General features: G+C 40.5%; 1 protein-coding gene across 4 annotated transcripts in view; it reads right to left on the bottom strand.

Annotated features, from left to right (window-relative positions):
• kcnab1a (potassium voltage-gated channel subfamily A regulatory beta subunit 1a) overlaps positions 1-19,174 on the bottom strand; it is a 311,661-nt gene that overhangs the window by 35,470 nt on the left and 257,017 nt on the right. For 2 of the 4 annotated variants that reach the window (XM_060834161.1, XM_060834162.1), the window contains exons 6-8: positions 17,575-17,619; positions 8,456-8,499; positions 6,456-6,542 (exon numbers count right to left, since the gene is read on the bottom strand). In XM_060834161.1, coding sequence (XP_060690144.1) covers positions 6,456-6,542; positions 8,456-8,499; positions 17,575-17,619 — 176 coding nt within the window. The remainder of the gene's footprint in view (positions 1-6,455; positions 6,543-8,455; positions 8,500-17,574; positions 17,620-19,174) is intronic. The other 2 variants (XM_060834163.1, XM_060834164.1) reach the window with 1 other exon arrangement.

Raw genomic sequence — 19,174 nt, 5'->3', positions numbered from 1 at the left:
CATGTGATCTACTCAATAACAGATGAACAAATCTTGTGTGCTTTACAGTCAAGTTTTCATTAGAGCTGCAAGCTGAAAGAACCAGGCAGAAGCTGGAAGTTAGAAAATTATCCATTAGCATTTGTAGAGCTTTGCATGGGAACTATGGGCATCTGTCTTTTTCTTTAGAAACTTACAACTTCCACATAACAATTGTGCACAAAAACACAATGAAGGCATTTCAATGATGTGTAAAACTAGCAAACCAAAGTCAAGGGCTTAGTCCATTAGAGCAAATCATTACAAAGGTTCAGTTGAATTGAAGCAACCATGAAAAGCAATGATCGGGTAAATGTCAAAAGCTAATAGTCTGCAACTATTTTGTGGGGCTATATGACCACTGAGATTTCACAACGTTAGTTCGCTACTTATAAAGAGTGATTAACCACAATGCAAAAATGACCTTGGTACATGTGCTGATGTGGTCCATGATGTCAGTTGGCTGCAATATGCTTCTAGGTACATTTGTGCATGTGCATGTTCTATGTGCAGCCCTCAGCTGATGTCTGCCCAACCCGGAGCTGGGAGATCATGACAAGGCTGCTAGTGGGCCTACTTTCTCCCCTCAGCCATTCCTCATCCAAGTTCCAGACTATCCATGCACTAACACCATCAGGTCATACCCAAGTTAATGCGAGTAATGGATGTCAGATTATGAGATCTTTGAAAGGCAGCTGTAGCAGCAAGGGCATCACTCCATCTAAGAACCCTGTCAAAGGGAATATTAGTGTTTCCCTCACTCCCATTGTAGCCTGACATCTTAGAACATAGAATCTTACAGTGCAGTACACAGGCCCTTCAGCCCTCAATGTTGTGTTGACCTGTGAAATTAACCTGATGCTCATCTAGCCTACACCATTCCATTATTATCCATATGTATGTCCTATACCCATTTAAATGCCCTTAACATTAGCGAGTCTACTATTGTTGCAGACAGGCTGTTCCGCACCCCTATTAATCTCAGAGTAAAGAAACTACCCCTGATATCTGTCCCAAATCTATCACCCCTCAATTTAAAGCTATGTCCCCTTATGTTAACCTCCACCATCCAAGAAAAAAGGCTCTCACTCTCCACTCTATCCAACCCTCTGATTATCTTATACATCTTGATATCTTATACATCTTCTCTCCAACGAAAACAGTCTCAGTTTCCTCAGCCTTTCCTCATAAGACCTTCCTTTGATATCAGGCAACATCCTAGTTAATCTCCTCTGAACCCTTTCCAAAGCTTCCACACCCTTCCCACAATATGGTGACCAGAACTGCACACAATACCCCAGGTGCGGCCTTATCAGTGTCTTGTACAGCTGAAGCATGACCTCAATCCCCCTACCAACAAATGCCAACACACCATATACCTTCTTGATAACCCTATCAACATGGGTGGCAACTTACAGGGATTTATGCACCCAGACACCGAGACCTCTTTGTTCATCTGCACTGCCAAGAATTTTACCATTAGCCCAGTACTCTGCATTCCAGTTATTTCTTCCAAAGTGAACCACCTCACACTTTTCCGCATTAAATTCCATTTGCCACTTCTCCGCCCAGCTCTGCAGCTTATCTATGTCGGCAAGATCCACAACTCTGCCTTAGTTTAGATCAGAGTGGTGCTGGAAAAACACAGCAGGTCAGGCAGCATCTGAGGAGCAGAAAAATCGATGTTTCGGGCAAAAGACCTGAAGGGCTTTTGCTCGAAACGTCGATTTTCCTGCTCCTCGGATGCTGCCTGATCTGCTATGCTTTTCCAGCACCACTCTGATCTAAACTCTGGTTTCCAGCATCCGCAGTCCTCACTTTTTCTTGCCTACCTTAGTATCATCCACAAATTTACTAACCCATCCTTCTATGCCCACATCCAAATCATTTGTAAAAATGACAAACAGCAGTGGCACCAAAACAGATCCTTGCGGCACACCACAATCTTCTCACTGTTCAAAGTGGGACCATTTCATATTGACAATGGGTTTTAAAACATCCACTTCTATTCAACAAAAGTAAAACAAAACTGCATCTTCTTTTGGGAAGAGACAGGGATGCTTGCCTTTCAATCAATGAGTGTATAGTCTTTAAGTGATCACTGCAGCCAGCTCACATCTGTTGGAACTATGTGTCAATTGAGTCCCATATGGCTTATTCCACCTGATGCTGCAGTTTTTTTCAGATAAATTATGAGTGGTTCTTAAAAGGATCACTGCGTTTTGAATGTATTTTGCAGAACAAAGTGCCATCTGCTTGGAGCAGGTGTGCTTGGTCACCAACATTGTCATCTCCAAGGTGCCAGGACTGGCCTAGTGAAGGAAGAACAGCTGAGGATGGCTATTCTACAGACATTGCCAGGGAGGGGAAGCTTTGCTTAGTCAGTCTGAGTCTCCAGAAGTCCTAAACTGACAAACTCCCGTGAGCCTTCAGCAACGCCGTCTTTCTGTTGCTTCAAAATGATGCAGGGTACTTTTCTTTGCCTGCACACTCATTGTGCCAACTAAAGATTGCATGTGAAATATTCCTGAACAAATCGTAATGTTTTAACTTTCCCCAGTTATAAATATCTCCTCGGACCTTAAGGTCTTGAGAAACATCTGTCACAGTCGTGCTGAGGATAATCATCTTACAATTTCTGGCTGTTCAATGACACTTCCATTGGGAGACAGAGAACAGGCTTATTACTGAACAGCATCACTGTGCTTAACTTAAACAATCAGAAAATCATGGAAGTACATACTGGATATTGTGATGGGCCTTTAGCTATCTTGCCAAGAAATGTTAGATGATAATCTGTCAGTAAACTTGTCTTCTGCATTATGATTAAAAACAGAACGTGCTATAAATTCTCTGGATGATATCCATGTGCGTCACAGGAATAATATCCTAACATTTATTTTCTTAATTTTTAATGTTTCTATGTAACATTTTAAATTCCACACAAGAAACTGCTCAAGTAGAAAGCTATGTAACAGCAATAAGGGCTGCATTATTGCATTTAGTGGTACCTCCTGCGCGCGTGCACAACACACACTTATGAATATATGATCAGAACTTTATAATGTACTTGCAATAAGTATACAGCAACATTTTACAAAACTGTCCAATTAGTTTTAGCATCCCAGATTAGACCACTGCACCCCACATCCACACTCTAAACACACTGGACCTGTCCTGACCCAATCCAGCTTTGGACCTAACCAACCTAATCCCACACCAGACCTGACCTGACATAACCCCACGTCAGACCTAATCAACCTAACCCCACACCAGACCTAACCTGACATAACCCCACACTGGACCTGACCTGATCCAACCCCACACTGGACCTGACCTGACCTGACCCAACCACACTTTTCCCTCACTGCTGACATAGAACATCTGAATGCCCCAGATTTGATCACAGGATCTGGTTCCCCTCACACTCCTTGTACTACCCTACATACTGCACTACTTACCTGACACTGTTCCACTTTTAATTTCCCCCAACCTATGAGTGTCACTCTACCTCCTTTCCTTTTGACATCTAACCCAGTTGGCACCATATCCCTTACTCATCTGGCACTTTAGCTTGTATCCCACTGGCACCCTACTTACCTGACACTGTAGTCACCTTGCAGATTTGTCCCTCTACGTTTCCACTGGTGGCTGATGTACTACAATGAGTAATGTCATGGCACTGTTTTTCTTCCTTAGCTGTAGGCAAACTAATTCTCCCCTTCAACCCTCAAGGGCATTTTGTTACTCCGGTGCTGCATGGCTCTCCTTAATCAATACTATCGTGCCTCCTTCCTGACCTTTCCTGAACACCATGTACTCAGGAATATCTAACACCCCGTCCTGCACTTCCTTGGGCCAAGACTCTGTAATAGCTACAAGACTCCATATAGATATCTGCACCTGCAACTTATCAATGTTATTTATTACTGTCGATACATTCAAATAGGTGCTCTGTAACCCTGATTTAAAATATTTTAATTTCTCCCTTATTCTAATACTGCGTCTTTGCTTAGTATTCTCTATCCTACTGCTATGTGACTCTCCCAGTATTTTGAGCTCCCTAGTATTCCTCACTGACATTCTCTCCTGGTTCCACATCTGAACTGAATTATCTTAAACCCTCCCTAGTTTAGCATCCTACAAGGAACTTAGTCCTGGCTCTATTTAGGTTCAGCCCATCTGGCTAGGTCAGGCACCACCTCCCCAGGGCCAGTCCCAGTGCCTCAGGTATCTAATGCCCTCCCTCAATCACCATCTTTCCAACCATGCGTTCATCTGTCGTATAATCTTATTTCTGTACTAGTATGTGTGCCATTGGGAGTAATCCGGAGATTATTACTTTTGTGATCTTGTTTGCTAATTTGTTTTAGCTAAATTCTTACTGTAGGACCACTAACCCTTCTCTATCTATGTTGTTGGTACCAATCTGAACCACAACCACAGTGATCACCCTCCCCCAGGACACCGCCCTTCAGCTGCTCTGTGACATTTTCAAGCTCTGCTGTCAGGAACACAGAGTTGAGGAGCACTAAAGAAATGTAACGGGGTTGCTGTATTATGCCAGCACACTGCAGGCTTAATTTATTATGACAGCCTGACTAATAACAAATTATAATAAAAAATAAACCAATTAATTTGGGCACATTATTAATGCAATGAATACCTAGAAGTTCAGTGGCACATTTTTAGTAAAAGATAATTAAATGGAAATGAGAAAGTTGATTTGTACCAGGATGTTAGAGGTTTTACCATTCCCTGAAGGGAGGGATGCACTGGAAATCAAGCACAACTATTCAGTGAGTCATCTTAAATGTGAAATATGACCAATTTAATCAGTAGGATGGTTCATTTACCTCATTGTTATCACCGATTAAAATAAAAGATACTCACGCCAGTTTTCTTTAATAAAGAAAAAAACAAAAACTTATTTATTACAACAACTTATCCTTTAACATGTGGAAAAAATGATTAGTAGTTACTAACATGCAAACTTAAACTATACCACCTTAATTCCAAACACAGGCATATTCATTCACAAACAGGGCAGATAAAACAAATGAGATAGTGTTTTGTAGGACAGTGTGTGGAAAATATAGGAATCAAAAAGGAATCAGGTCTATGTAGCAAAAGTCCATACAATAAGGAGAAAATGAGGTGACTTCCTCATGGTTCTTTTGGAGTGATGGCCAATATCATGTTGTTATTGACAATGGCGATCCTCACTTTGATAGCTAGTCAGTTGAACATAGGGTTCGGCTTGAGTTAGACATTTTTCTTTACAATATTATTTCTTTTCCATTCAGAGAGCGAGAGGGAGAGAGAGTAAGATGGAAAGATCTGGCTTGCTAGCAGAATTTGGAAGTTCTGAGTTCCATTCTCATCTCAGTTCTGTGACAAATGCTTCAAACCAATTGAAAAGATGTTGCTGGACTGTTTTTTTTCAACCTAACAGCACCAGCCTCTACAGAACTGTTATGTGACCACTGTACGAGTAACCACAGAGTTCCACTTTTACTTTGAGTTACAACACTAGTCCAACTTCAATTTTCCACTTTATATGTCAAATAAAATATCCTTACGCCATCCTCATTCAGCAAAAGCTGTTAATATTATATAAATATTGTTTGTGCATCTTGCAGTATTCCTGCTAATGATGGTACATTTTAATACAAAGCAGATAACTCTGATATTAAAAAATGGCTTTGACTGTTTATGGACAGTGATCATGTGTGAGTTATGGACTAGACTAAACCCTGTCAAAGTAGTTTAAGAAGGTAGCCTAGACCCTAACTTTTTCTTATTTTAAAGGTAGATGTGAAGTGCACGATCCAGATGTGATGCGACTGGTCAAACTACTTAATGTTAAGCAAAACACAATTTATTTAAATACTGGAGTTAAAATACAAACAAAGAAAGAGGAATTTAGAATAATAACTGTTGGAAAACTTAGCTGAATAATAGATACAGCATCAATTACTAATTAACTGTTCCATAAACACACATCTTGGCAAAAAGATAAATTCTTACATGCAGTTCTCCAATCCAGGAGGAAACAATATCGAGAGAGCTTTCAGGGAAAGTAGCAGAGAGGAATCATTTACTGAAGCTCCAATTCTTCTGGGACCCCAAACAGCTCCTGACTGCTACAGCCTAAAAAACAACTAGAAAGCCTGGACTGTGAGAACTGGCCACTCCCATTTAGGCTGCTTCCATTGTTCCAACCTTTTAAAAAATATTAAAGGCCTCCTAAATTGTTTACTTAGGCCATCTCAAGTAGCTACTTTGTCACCTCTGCCTTTATGACATCTGTTCAAAAAAACTCAGGGCAAAATAACGTTTTTAAAGTGACATCATCGTCACAAGTGCAACATACAGGAACTGGTGCAGTAGATTGTGTCAACTGAACTTGCTCAACAAACTAAAGTGTTACTGACCTTCCATTGGGGTGTTGGTATCTGGTCGATTGGCAAACACAACATCAACATACTCAAGTTGCATTCTTTGCAGAGAGGCCTTTAAACCTAAAATATAAGAAAAAACATTCAACCAGCAAATAAAACAAACTATTGTGATTAACTGTTCATTCACCACCAAGAATCCACGTAAATCATTATTCAACATGTTTCACAAATAAAGTCACACTTCATAATAACACAAACATACTACTGCTATCAGTAAAACCTATCAGGTCCTTTTGAAAAGGTAAAGGACAGTCATGATTGGATTTACCATTTACTGAGAGATCCACACAGGACAGTACACATGGTACAGACAACAGTACAGGCAGGTGACCACACGAGACCTAATGCCCCTTTTGAGACATTGGCGAGGCAATGTTAAGAAGCAAGATATATTATTCCTGACATCAGGTAAAAAAACTCTACCCAGTGACACAGAAAGAGGCTGAATGGATGTAGCTTCAGAGGTAGCAGTAGAGGAGATCGTGTTTAAAAGTTTCAGCTGGGCTGATAAGATCTGAAAGTGGTGACAAAACACATCCTGGTAAACGGTTATAACTGAATTCAGCAGCATGCATATGAGCTGAACAGATTGAGCACTCATAGTTTTGTCTTCCACTGTCGGATAGAGTGGCCAGTTACATCATGGAGAAGTCATACAGCTCATCTCTATCATACAGGTGCAAAACTATCACTATGGTGCATGACAGCTTCTGTCAGTATTGTGCTAGAATGGGTGAGAGAGGCCAACCTACCCACACATCACTCTCTACTCAACCTACAAGGAAACAACTGGCAGCAGCTTCAAGATGTCTCAAAATGAATTACGATGTCGTAGATTGGAAACAGCAAAAATAACTTTTGCATTTTCCTGGAGCCACCCAATTTGAAAATTTCAAACTGCTCCTCTGATACTTGTCAATGAGCTCTTCAATGTGCCTAATCAACAAGCCAGTCAACTGGAGGAACATTGTTTTCCAACTCTCCGTCACTGACCCTCTCTTTGAAAATTGCCATTGCTTTTTAGAGGCATTGGAACCTTATGAAGCCTGGGGTAAGAATGGAATTTTCAAATTATGTAAACAGCCATTCTTGACCTCACAGGTCTTATTTAAATATTCAGGCTTCATTTTGAGAAAATAATAGAAGATGTAAGTTAGATTAAGATGCAATAAAGCATCTGTCAACTATTAAAAGGACAAAGTAAAAAGCTGCACCTGGGGGGTGAAGTTTGCTTAATTTTACCTTTAATTTTCCCATTGGCTTATTTATTTGAGGTAGTTTTCCATGAGCAGCAAATTGATCATTTTGTTCAATTATTAAGGTCTAGAGCTACTCATTACATAGCATGCAGTCAGTTATGTTTCAGCCACAGTGTTTGAATTGTCTGTAATCTAGCCCAAATTGCTACTGGCAAGACTATTCTCACAGTTTGCAGCTAGATTTCTGAAAACGATTGAACATTCTCTTGTGTTAGGATGCTTCTTTTAGAGAGAGAAGGGAAATGAAAATGGTATTATTGTTTGTCATCATAAATATGGTTCTTGTTGACTCAATTACAGACGTTACTGATTGAACCACTCTGCTAATCCAGTTGGGTTTCACAATCAATGAAAAAGTTAAATATATATACTTCTCCTTTATAAGTATTTTGCAAAGAAAACAATCAGAATATTCCAGCCCATACTACAGAAAGAGCTGTCAGGACCACAACTCATCCAGCAGTCCATGAGTGTGAGGAACCATGATACAGATACAAAACCATCACATAATGACACTGATCATTATCTCTTGAAATCCTTGTTATATTATTCTATCTGTTTTTCAGTAAGCTGTATAATTTCAACCTGACCGCTAGGTAGAACTCCTGATCCAAATTAATGGGGAATAAACAGCCTTACAGGCCTCAGAGCCAAATTCTCAAAGATAAGGATGCAGTTAGTGAACAACGTTTTTTCACAGACTGTGATGCATACCTTCAATAATGTGTTTTCGAGAAAGGCCTCTTTCAGTCTCAGCCCTGTGAATGACATCAAAGACACATTAATATATTATACTTCCCACAGGACACAGAGAATAGATAAGACATAAACTGACACTTCTAGTGGCTGAAGCTTTTGATGAATTTTATCACACCCTGGAGGGACTTCCTTCCAAAGGAAAGTTATTGACTGACAAGAAATTACATTTGCTATACAGCTGTTCAGAATGCACAAGTTCTTTTTTATTGTTTTTGGCTATATCTGTTTGTAAATTCAGTAACATGAGTCCATTATAGAAGGAAAGGTACAGGAACTGATATTAACCATTTACATATTATTGCTTGGTTTTGAACTTAATTTCCATTCAACTGCAATACAAGGCAATACAAACATAAGAATTTAGACTGTTGATTATGCACTTCTAAACTTGGTAAATGAAACAGCGCAACACTTGCTCCTAAACACAGGACCAGAGATGAACTCCCTCAAACAAGGGAGTTTAGTTTCTAAAAGACTCCAGATGGAGCACCATACAGAAGGGAAATGGCAGTGACCAGCTCTGCCGTTCAACTTGGATCTCCTGCCAACTGATCACAGATTGGCTGCTGTTTATTTTCAGCATTTTCTGTTTATGATCACAGGCTGTCATTAATGTTGGCCAGATTTCCCAGCTCAACCTCTCCTGCTGGAAAGAGGGAAATGAAGAGGATCATGCAGTCTGAAAAGAGGTTTGAACCAATATCATGAATTGTGAAGACATTTGCAAAAACACTGCCAACTTTCAATGAACCATAGCTGAATATCTTGTGCATTATGTGAACTAGGAAGAGAAAGTGAGGTCTGCAGATACTGGAGATCAGAGCTGAAAATGTGTTGCTGGAAAAGCGCAGCAGGTCAGGCAGCATCCAAGGAACAGGAGATTCGACGATTCGGGCATAAGCCTTCCTGAAGAAGGGCTTATGCCCGAAACATCGAATCTCCTGTTCCTTGGATGCTGCCTGACCTGCTGCGCTTTTCCAGCAACACATTTTCAGCCATTATGTGAACTAGCCATGTTACATTGTGTGGTTGTGCACCTCCTCAAAGAAGTATTTTCTTCTGCTTCAGAAGGTAACAGAGCAGTGTTAAAGATGCAAAAATAGTTCCAGTATGTTTTCAAATTCTTGCCATACAAGAAAACATACTTGGCTTTTCTAATTGTTGAGATGAACGTATGGGGCTACACTATCTTGCTACAGGATCCTCCTGGTTATACGAGAGCATGTGTATTGGTACCCTGAAAAACTGGGCCTGCTGAAATGTTTGAGCTGCTAAGGAGAGAAAAATGATGGCACAAGGCAAATGGGTGCAAGCGTGATCTCTGGCACATTGTGGACCCTGCTTGCCCCAAGGTCAAAATCGCATGTCACTACCCAAACGGAGATGGCGATGGTTTAGCCAGGCTCTTTTCACCATCCCTTATCTTGACTATGCACCTGTCAGCTTCCTGATCCAGAAAACATATCTTAGAATCAAAACAAATTTGCAGGATTCTTTTGAAATCTGGGCTGCTTGCTTGACCCTATTAGTGGAACTGATATTTACCTTGGAACAGGCTGAATTGAGTTTCTTTATTCATTCAGTCCTGTTGCACTGGACTCTGTAGAAGCTTGGGATTGAGGAACAATACTGGGGCTCCACCCTATTTCACCTCTGCTTTAATTTGTCTTGGAAATGATGGCAAAGAATTTGACTCTTAAAGAGACTAGCATGCTCCCAAAACTAGTAGAGAGCCAGTAAAACAAGAGTCATGGAGAGCCATCAATAATAAATCCAAAAGAAAATTCAGGAGTCTCATATCTTTGAGTCATACAGAGTATGAAAATATCAATTCAGAGTCTTGGTATGTAGATCTATCTGATGTCAGTAATGGTGCTGCAAGCAGTCTCCAGGAAGGGGCAGACAATTGGGCTCTGAGTCTCATCACCATTCTTGAATGGTAATGTACTCATCAATGCTTAATCATGTGGAAAAGGACAGGCTCACTTGTGATGTTCCTTGGGACAGAATGTCTCCTTGGCACTCTATATCCAAACTTTGAAGACATATTATGTGATGACAGTTGCTCATGGAGCTCCCTCTGAGTGAGAACATGAGAAGGGTTTGTTTTTTGAAGGAGGTATCATATGTCAACGTTAATATATTTACGCCTTTATGTCTTATGTCTTTCTTCACTGTTGATATAGTGCTACGATCTTTTTATTGTAATTGGAAGCTTTTCCTTTTTCTCTGAAGAAATGTTTGTGGAGGAAATTTAAATTTCACACAATCTTTTACAAGTAATTCCCACTGCATTTATATTCATGTTGAACCTTTGGGGATATGTTTCCTCTGGCACCATTTGAATTTTATTACAAAGACTTAATATTACTAATTGTAAATGCTTATAAGGTTATATAATTGAGATTTTTAATTTGAAAAATGTTACAAGAATGTTGATTTGAGTTCATTCATAGCTAATAGATCAAGCAGATCATTACTTCCAAAATACCACAGCTGTCAATCTCTTATCTTCAAAGAGACACTGTTTTCACCCCATAACGGCACGATCTCCATGTAAATTTGTATCCTTGGCAGTAAATGAATTCTCCTTCTCCAAATGCCGTGAATTCATAGTATCTCTAGTCTCTCCATTACTAGTTAGGGAATTAGCGGTAGCACTGTTACTATTTCAATGGAAATCATTTTTTTTTAAAAAAAATATTAAAATTCCCAGTTATTAACTGGAAGAAATTATGCCACAAGGTTTCATGTTGCAAATAAGATATTTTACTGTACAAGGTTTAAATATGCCAAGTACTTCTAATTTAATGCTATATTTAGATTAGATTTAGATTTAGATTAGATTCTCTACAGTGTGGAAACAGGCCCTTCGGCCCAACAAGTCCACACTGACCCTCCGAAGAGTCACCCACCTGCCCCCTGACTAATGCACCTAACAACTATGGACAAATTAGCATGGCCAATTCACCTGACCCACACATCTTTGGAATGTGGGAAGAAACCAGAGTACCCAGAGGAAACCCACGCAGACATGGGGAGAATGCAAATGCCACACAGACAATTGCCTGAGGCTGGATTCGAACCTGAGACCCTGGCGCTGTGAGACAGCAGTGCTAACCACTGAGCTACCATTTGGTAAACCGGAATTATTTGACTTGCTCATTCCACCAGGAAAACCCCTTCTTTGCAAAGGTGCTTTCAGCTTCTTACATCTGGAATCTACATGAATACTTTTAATCAGAGGCAGGAAGACAACTCATGAGCCCCAATCCTTCTCCTGTTTCTGGACCACTTATCCTATCTGTCCATGCCCTGGCAACCTCACCCACTTTTTAGAGTGATAGAGATGTACAGCACGGAAACAGACCCATCAGTCCAACTCGTCCATGCCGACCACATATCCTAAATGAATCTAGCATTGGCCCATCTCCCTCTAAATCCTGCCTATTCATATACCCATCCAGATGCCTTTTAAATGTTATAATTGTAGCCTCCACCATGTTCTCTGGCAGTTCATTCCAAACAAGCACCACCCTCGATGTGAAAAGGTTGCCCCCTACATCCCGTTTAAATCTTTTCCGCTCATGTAAACCTATACCCTTCAGTTTTAGACTCCACTACCTGAGGGAAAAGATCTTGTCTATTTACCCTATGCATACCCCTCATCATTTTATAAACTTCTATAAGGTCACCCTTCAGCCTCCAAAGCTCCAGGAAAACAACCCCAGCCTATTCAACCTCTCCCAATAGCTCAAACCCTCCAACCCTATCAACATCCTTGTAAATCTCTTCTGAATCCTTTCAAATTCCACAACATCCTTTCATAAGCATACAGTATTCCAAAAGTGACCTAACTAATGCGCTGTATAGCCGCAACATGACCTCCCGATTCCTTCACTCAATGCACTGACCAACAAAGGCAAGCATACCAAATGCCTTCTTTATCACCCTGTCTACCTGTGACTCTGCTTTCAAGGAACTGCACTCCAAGCTCTCTTTCTTGAGCAACACTGCCCAGCACCTTACCATTAAGTGTACATGTTTAACCCTCATCAACTTTTGTTGAATTTTTACAATACCCTTACAGTCCTATCTGAATAAAATAGTGCAGTACAGAAGGAGGTTGTTCAATCCTTCAGTCTGCAATAGTTTTTTCGAAGAGGAAATCAGCTGGTCCCACCACTGACCCCTCCACTTGATCTTTACATTTTTGAGTTTTGAAGTATTTATCCATTTCTTTTGAATATTAATTTGAATATGTATTCAACACCATACCATGGAGAAAGTGCATTCCAGAATCCAAATACATTTGGCATAAAAAAAAATCTTCCCTCATGTTGCCTCTGGCTCTTCTGCCAATCAATTTAAATGAAATTAAACCTGGGCCTTCTGATTAATATAAATAGAAATTGTTTCCAATGCTATCTAAACCCTTCATAATGTTTTACAACTCCTTCAAATCCCTGCAGATTTCTTGCCTCTAAGTAGAACAACCTCAGCTTCCCTGAAATTCTTCATCCTTATAGCAAGTATAATGTTGTTTTTCTGAGCCCTCTACAAAGCTTTCACTTTCTTCTCGTGCCCAGGATTGAAAATCATAATCACTGATTTATATAGGTTCAGTATTCACTTTGATACTTCAAGCCTCTATTTATAAAGTCCATCGAAAGCTCTGGTTTCAGTATGTTACACTTTGCCAACACAGTTTTGTCAGACAATTGCACATAACACAGTTGTTCATTCTGCAACCAGCTCTGCTTCTTTGAAATTGGCCCTTTGTAATGTCCAGACAACAATATCCAGCCGACTTGAACCTCATAAGCAGTGCAAACACTCGTCCTATGTACAAATGAAAACATGTTGAATTCACATTGGCATATAACTCCTGGTTTTAATGGTGTAAAAATGACAAAATGTTCCAATAAATTATCCCCAACTAATTCATCAAGTAGATTACACTTTTCATTGAGGGATAAAATATTTCTCATTTCAATTAAAACTTATCAGTGCCCAGCATGGAGCATATAATAGGACAGCAAAGTTCTGCACATCGCAGAAAGCTGAAATATACACTGAAAATCCAGGAATTACTCCATAGGCCAGGCAGCAGTGAAACATAAAAGAGTCAATGCCTCAAATACACAATCTTCATTACTTGTGATGAAGGGTCAGTGATCTTTGTCTGTCTCTGTGCAGATGCCGATAGACATGCTCAGCATTTCAAGTAAAAAGTGAGGTCTGCAGATGCTGGAGATCAGAGCTGAAAATGTGTTGCTGGTTAAAGCACAGCAGGTCAGGCAGCATCCAAGGAACAGGAAATTCAACGTTTCGGGCCAGAGCCCTTCATCAACTCATTCCTGATGAAGGGCTGTGGCCTGAAACGTCGAATTTCCTGTTCCTTGGATGCTGCCTGACCTGCTGTGCTTTAACCAGCAACACATTTTCATGCTCAGCATTTCCAACACTTTCTGTTTCTATTGAGTAAAAATAACCCTTTTAGCCTTCCCTCCATTCATTCAACAAGAAACCTAGCAGCAACCTGAGATCAGGTTTGGTTTGCAATATTAAACGTACATTCCAAATAAAGTAAGGTATGAAAACAGGATAAAAAAAATTGCTAAGCAAAATAAAGCAAAGACAACAAAATAAATTTTGCTAATTAAAGAAAATAACTAATTCATAAAATTGACCACTAAAACGTTTCAAACAGCAGAACTAATTTAGAACACCAGTTTTGCCTTGCCACTTAAAAACTATAACTGCAGAGTTCACTACGAAAGGGGGAAAGAAATAGGGGTTAACTAAGGAGCCATGTTTGACTAACACGGATCCTGTGTTCACACTGGTGATAAACAATCTAGGCAAATCTGTTGCAGAATTCATGCCAAAGTGGGGTGAGGAGGGGTGGGGGGGGTGGGGGTGGGTAATAGGGTTTTTCCTCTTCTGTTAGACTCAGAAAATGTTTGTGAGCTGGGATTATTTTGGGGATCTGATTCTCCTCAAGATTCTGGTTGCTTGAAAGATATTCTACCTGAATGGCAACATTGAACAACAAGCTTTAAGAAGAATATAGCTTTTTTTTAAACTCCCTCCCTCACTTAAGCAGCAATCTGCTTATCGTCATCTTTTGTTTCAGAGTCTCTTCTACTTTCTACACTGATATCTACCATCAGCATTTTAAAGCATGATAAATATATTAATATAATACAATATAATCAGACTTCCATTCTTAGAATTAAACTAAATCTTTGTAAATGACTTTTAAATGATGAAGCAATCCTTCTCTTTCAATTTCTACCCATCATTACACCTTTTTGGAATTTCAAGTGATTCTTTTGCCACTTCAGCAATTTCAAACTGATCAATCTTTTTTTCAATTTCATGCATCCAGTAAATTAAGCTACCATAAGATTTTGTGGTTTTCTTGGGGGAGTAGAGTTGACGGCGGGGAGGTGGTTTGTGACCAAGGTCAAAGAGCCCATGAAACCTCCGCATACACTTTATTTACATCTTTGTCATGTCATCCCTAGGCCATTGCAGCACTGGATCCTCTTCAGCTTAACTGCTTGTGAGCCCTACACACTGCAGAGAATCTGGCCAAAGCCCAGTAACAGGGAAGGAGGGTGCATGGACCATTTGTAGGATGTATCTCCTTGAAATGGGTAGTTAGAGTACTTTGTCTAAGAGCTCTGTCAAATCAGGGACAATGGGGGCTTTCAGACTTGGAACAGTGTGGGCTATGGATATGACGAGGTGCTACCTGCACAAAGGGGCACTACTACTGATGACTGAAAGACTGAGAGTTGAGATGGAGTGTGGGGTTGGGAGCCTCTTGAAGGTACGCAGCATGAGGGAACAAAATAATTTGATTGTTGAGGACTCCTCTTGAGGATTATATTTTGGTTTATTCCTTTGAAATTCTTACTAATTTAGTAGGTGATGCAGCCATGTAGTATGAAAACCTTCTGTACCTGTGTTGCTATAGAAATTAAAAGCAGAATGCAAAAAAAAACTATGTCCTCAATTAAACATAAAACCACAATACTAAGCAAAAAATTTTCTAGATATCACATTACTTAAGCTGGCACAGGACAACAGGCATATGTTAGAAACAAAACATTTTTCAAAATAACTGACACACATTTCTGCATTAAAAAAAGCCATCATTGTAAACACTTCCTCTGCACATGGGTGGGGTCATAGCTAATGTATTTCCATTTTCGTGCACAAAATTAAAGTGTTTTGATGAGGCGGTCATTGTTCTATTTACCGCACCCCAAACCTCAGCCCCAGATTTAAATTTAACTGACACTTAAGACATGAAGATCCCTTTCTTTAAAGAATGTGGGGGGGGGGGTGAAGTCTCTTGGCCTATTGTAGGCCATTACACTGGCACCTTGACTCACCAGAAGCCGCTAACCAATCAGATGCGAGCAATTTCTGCTCCTGAAGACGACCGGTCAAGGACTACTGTTTGAGGGATTTAACATGGAGAATTTCTAAATTTCTTGTAACAGGTTGGAGAGGGCATCAGGGGTGTCTGAGGCAAGGGCAAGGTGTGAGCTTCACAGGCAACTTCATTATCCAGGCCTCAGATTTCCCCCAGATTGGAGCAGTTAGTGCCCCAAATGAATTAGGAAATTATATGGTTGGAACAGCATTAATGAGCAGAAGAAGCTGGGATTGGAAGAAGAGTGAGGAATGAGCTGCTTAGCCGTTTTGAAGAGATCAATGATTATGGAGCATTAATCTGATGTACATCCAGTTATGATTTTTGCCATGGAATTGGCTATATAAATGAGGACACAAGAGGGATCCCTTCCACCCATGTGTAACACAGTGCAGGAATAGAATGCTCCATGCATAATCCCTCCAAATAGATGTCAGCGCAGGAGATACCTGATGACAAAGTAACATGCATAACCATCAACAAACATCTCTGGGACACCCGCCCCCACCAACCCCACCACCCCGTGGCTGAACACTTCAACTCCCCCTCCCACTCCGTCAAGGACATGCACATCCTGGGCCTCCTCCACTGCCAAATTTGTTGTCACCTGATGCCTGGAGGAAGAATGCCTCATATTCCGCCTTGGGACCCTGCAACAACATGGGATAAATGTGGATTTCAACAGCTTCCTCATTTCCCCTCCCCCCGCATTATCACAATCACAAGCCTCCAACGGCACTGCACTCCAGATCTGTCCATCACTCCCCCTTCTGACGTATCACCTTATCCCTCACCTTCATCCACCTATTGCTTTCTGAGCTGCATTCCCCCAACACCCTCTGCTCCATTTATCTCTCAGGGTAAAAAATGAGGTCTGCAGATGCTGGAGATCACAGCTGAAAATGTGTTGCTGGTTAAAGCACAGCAGGTTAGGCAGCATCCAAGGATCCACAAGCCTCATTCCTGATGAAGGGCTTATGCGTGGAACGTCGATCATTCTGCTCCACGGTTGCTGCCTGACCTGTTATGCTTTTCCAGTAACACACTCTTCACACAAATTCAGGGTTGCATCCACACTCCTTTGCCCAAAAGAATGATGAATGAAAAGCAGGAAGAGTAGTTTAACCATCAAGGTTTACTTTAGTTATTAAAAGGCTGCAGGAAACCCAGTACAACTGCCCAGCTCTCAATCCTCTATTTGACAGGGAGTATGTTATAGAAGCAGTAGAATAAGCATTTGAATCTTCGGAAGAATGAGGGGGAGCTACAAAGATAAGGCGTAGATATCATTTGAGTGTTTGAAATTGCTGACTTATTTATAAAAGGTTATTAAAGAAAGTGAGAAAAAAATCCTTGCGGGATTACATGGAGATCTGACATCTACAGATTGCAGAAATGTCAATATAGATTGTGATTGGATGAGGAAACTTCTTTTTAACATGACTCAGTCATTCACTAAATTGATTTGCTGAAGGGAGTCAATTAGTTAAATAGTTAACAGTTGCTGCTCGCTCTAATAAAATCAGATAGAACAAAATTAATTAAATCAAAATTGCTTTCTCTTTGTTTCATTACCTATTACTCATAGATCTACTTCAATACAATTTTAATGGGAACTCACTTTCCTCCCCAATATAGCTTCGTTGTTATCACCAAGCTTGATCGTCTGAAAGAGAAACACAAGAATATTTCATTAATGTGTATAACAAAAAGAACCCAAAATTTAGGTTGCTTTTTTCTCCACTTACATGGATTGCTAATATGATTGCTATCAATTTGGATCTGCCATCGATACCTTATCAGGAACAATGGGTATTGATCAAACTCATTTACAGGCTATGAGTGATATTTTGAAATCTGACTTACACAGCTTGATACAGGGAGTCCACCACTGCCAAGCGTGACAATGCTCCTCCCCTTTCCTCTCCTCTCTTTCCTCCTCTTTTTCCTTTCCTCAATGCCCATCCTTCCTTGATTCTCTTCTCCCTGACTACCCCTTCCCTTCCTCCGCTCCTCAAGTTTTCCTCTACTCTTCCTCTCTCTCTTCTTCCTCCATATCTCCCTCCTGTTCCTCACATTCTCTTTCCCCATCTTGGCCAGCATTTATTGCCTGTACCTAGTTGCCCTTGAGAAATTGATGAGTTGCCTTCTTTAACTGCTGCAGTCCATGTGCTGTGGATTGACCCACAATACCATTAGGGAGGGAATTCCAAGGTTTTGACCCAGTGACAGTGAAGGAACAATGATATATTTCCACGTCAGATGGTGAATAGCTTGGAAGTGAGCTGGGAGGTGATGGTGTTCCCATGTATCTGCTGTCCTTGTCCTGCTGGGCAGTAGCCATCAATTCAGAAGGTACTGTACCTCATGGTAAGCAAAAATGTCTTCTACCTGGCTGTCCTTTTGCCCAGCCCCTGTGTTTGCATCATCATTTATTCTCAGTCTCGTTGTCATAAATGTTAACTTGTATATCTGTACACAGTCCTTGCCAAACATGTTGCCATGGGAACCTGCTCCTAGAAAAAAATCAATATTGGACTGTCTGCTTTGTTGCAAGTAAGTTCTCAAAGTTGTAACTGAGCAGCCAATAGTATGGGGTGAAGGGGAAGACTGGTCACCATGACTACAAAGTTTTTCTCTTTGCTCCACATGAAGGACTTTTTCAGCTGAATGACACGCTTTCCAGACAATTCTGTCATTTCTTAGTCATTTCTCACAATCTAGCCATTGTAATCTGATTACTGAACTGAAACGATTCTTCGAAATCTCAATGACTATACTCTCTTCTGAAAAGGGCAGCCAAAGCAGCCTACACATTAAATGGAGCCAAATTTCAACCTCCAGTCGTTACTTCTCATACATAAAATGAGAACTAATGATTGTAAATCATGGTAAGAAGACACATTAGCCCATGTAAATACCAAGGCACAGCTGCATGAATACTGTATATACTCATGCATAGGTCGATCTCATGTATACGTCAACCCTTTATTTTTAACCAAAAAGTATTGTATTTTCCATACATCTCATGTATAAGTCGACCCTAGTTCTTCATTGTTACAGATCAACATGTATGAGTCAGTGTGCCTGCCTGATGCGTTCCGCTCTGGCTTTCCAGTCTGCTGGCCGTACCGCTCCGTTCCTGATCTTCCAGTCTGACAGCCACCTGGAGGGTACATTTCCCATTTAAATGACCATATGGATATTGACTTGTTTGTGAT

The sequence above is a fragment of the Hemiscyllium ocellatum genome, chromosome 13 (genome assembly GCF_020745735.1).
Source record: "Hemiscyllium ocellatum isolate sHemOce1 chromosome 13, sHemOce1.pat.X.cur, whole genome shotgun sequence".
NCBI classification, from domain to species: domain Eukaryota; kingdom Metazoa; phylum Chordata; class Chondrichthyes; order Orectolobiformes; family Hemiscylliidae; genus Hemiscyllium; species Hemiscyllium ocellatum.
Note: the sequence above shows the minus strand (reverse complement) of the source record. Positions and strands in the feature narration are given on the sequence as shown.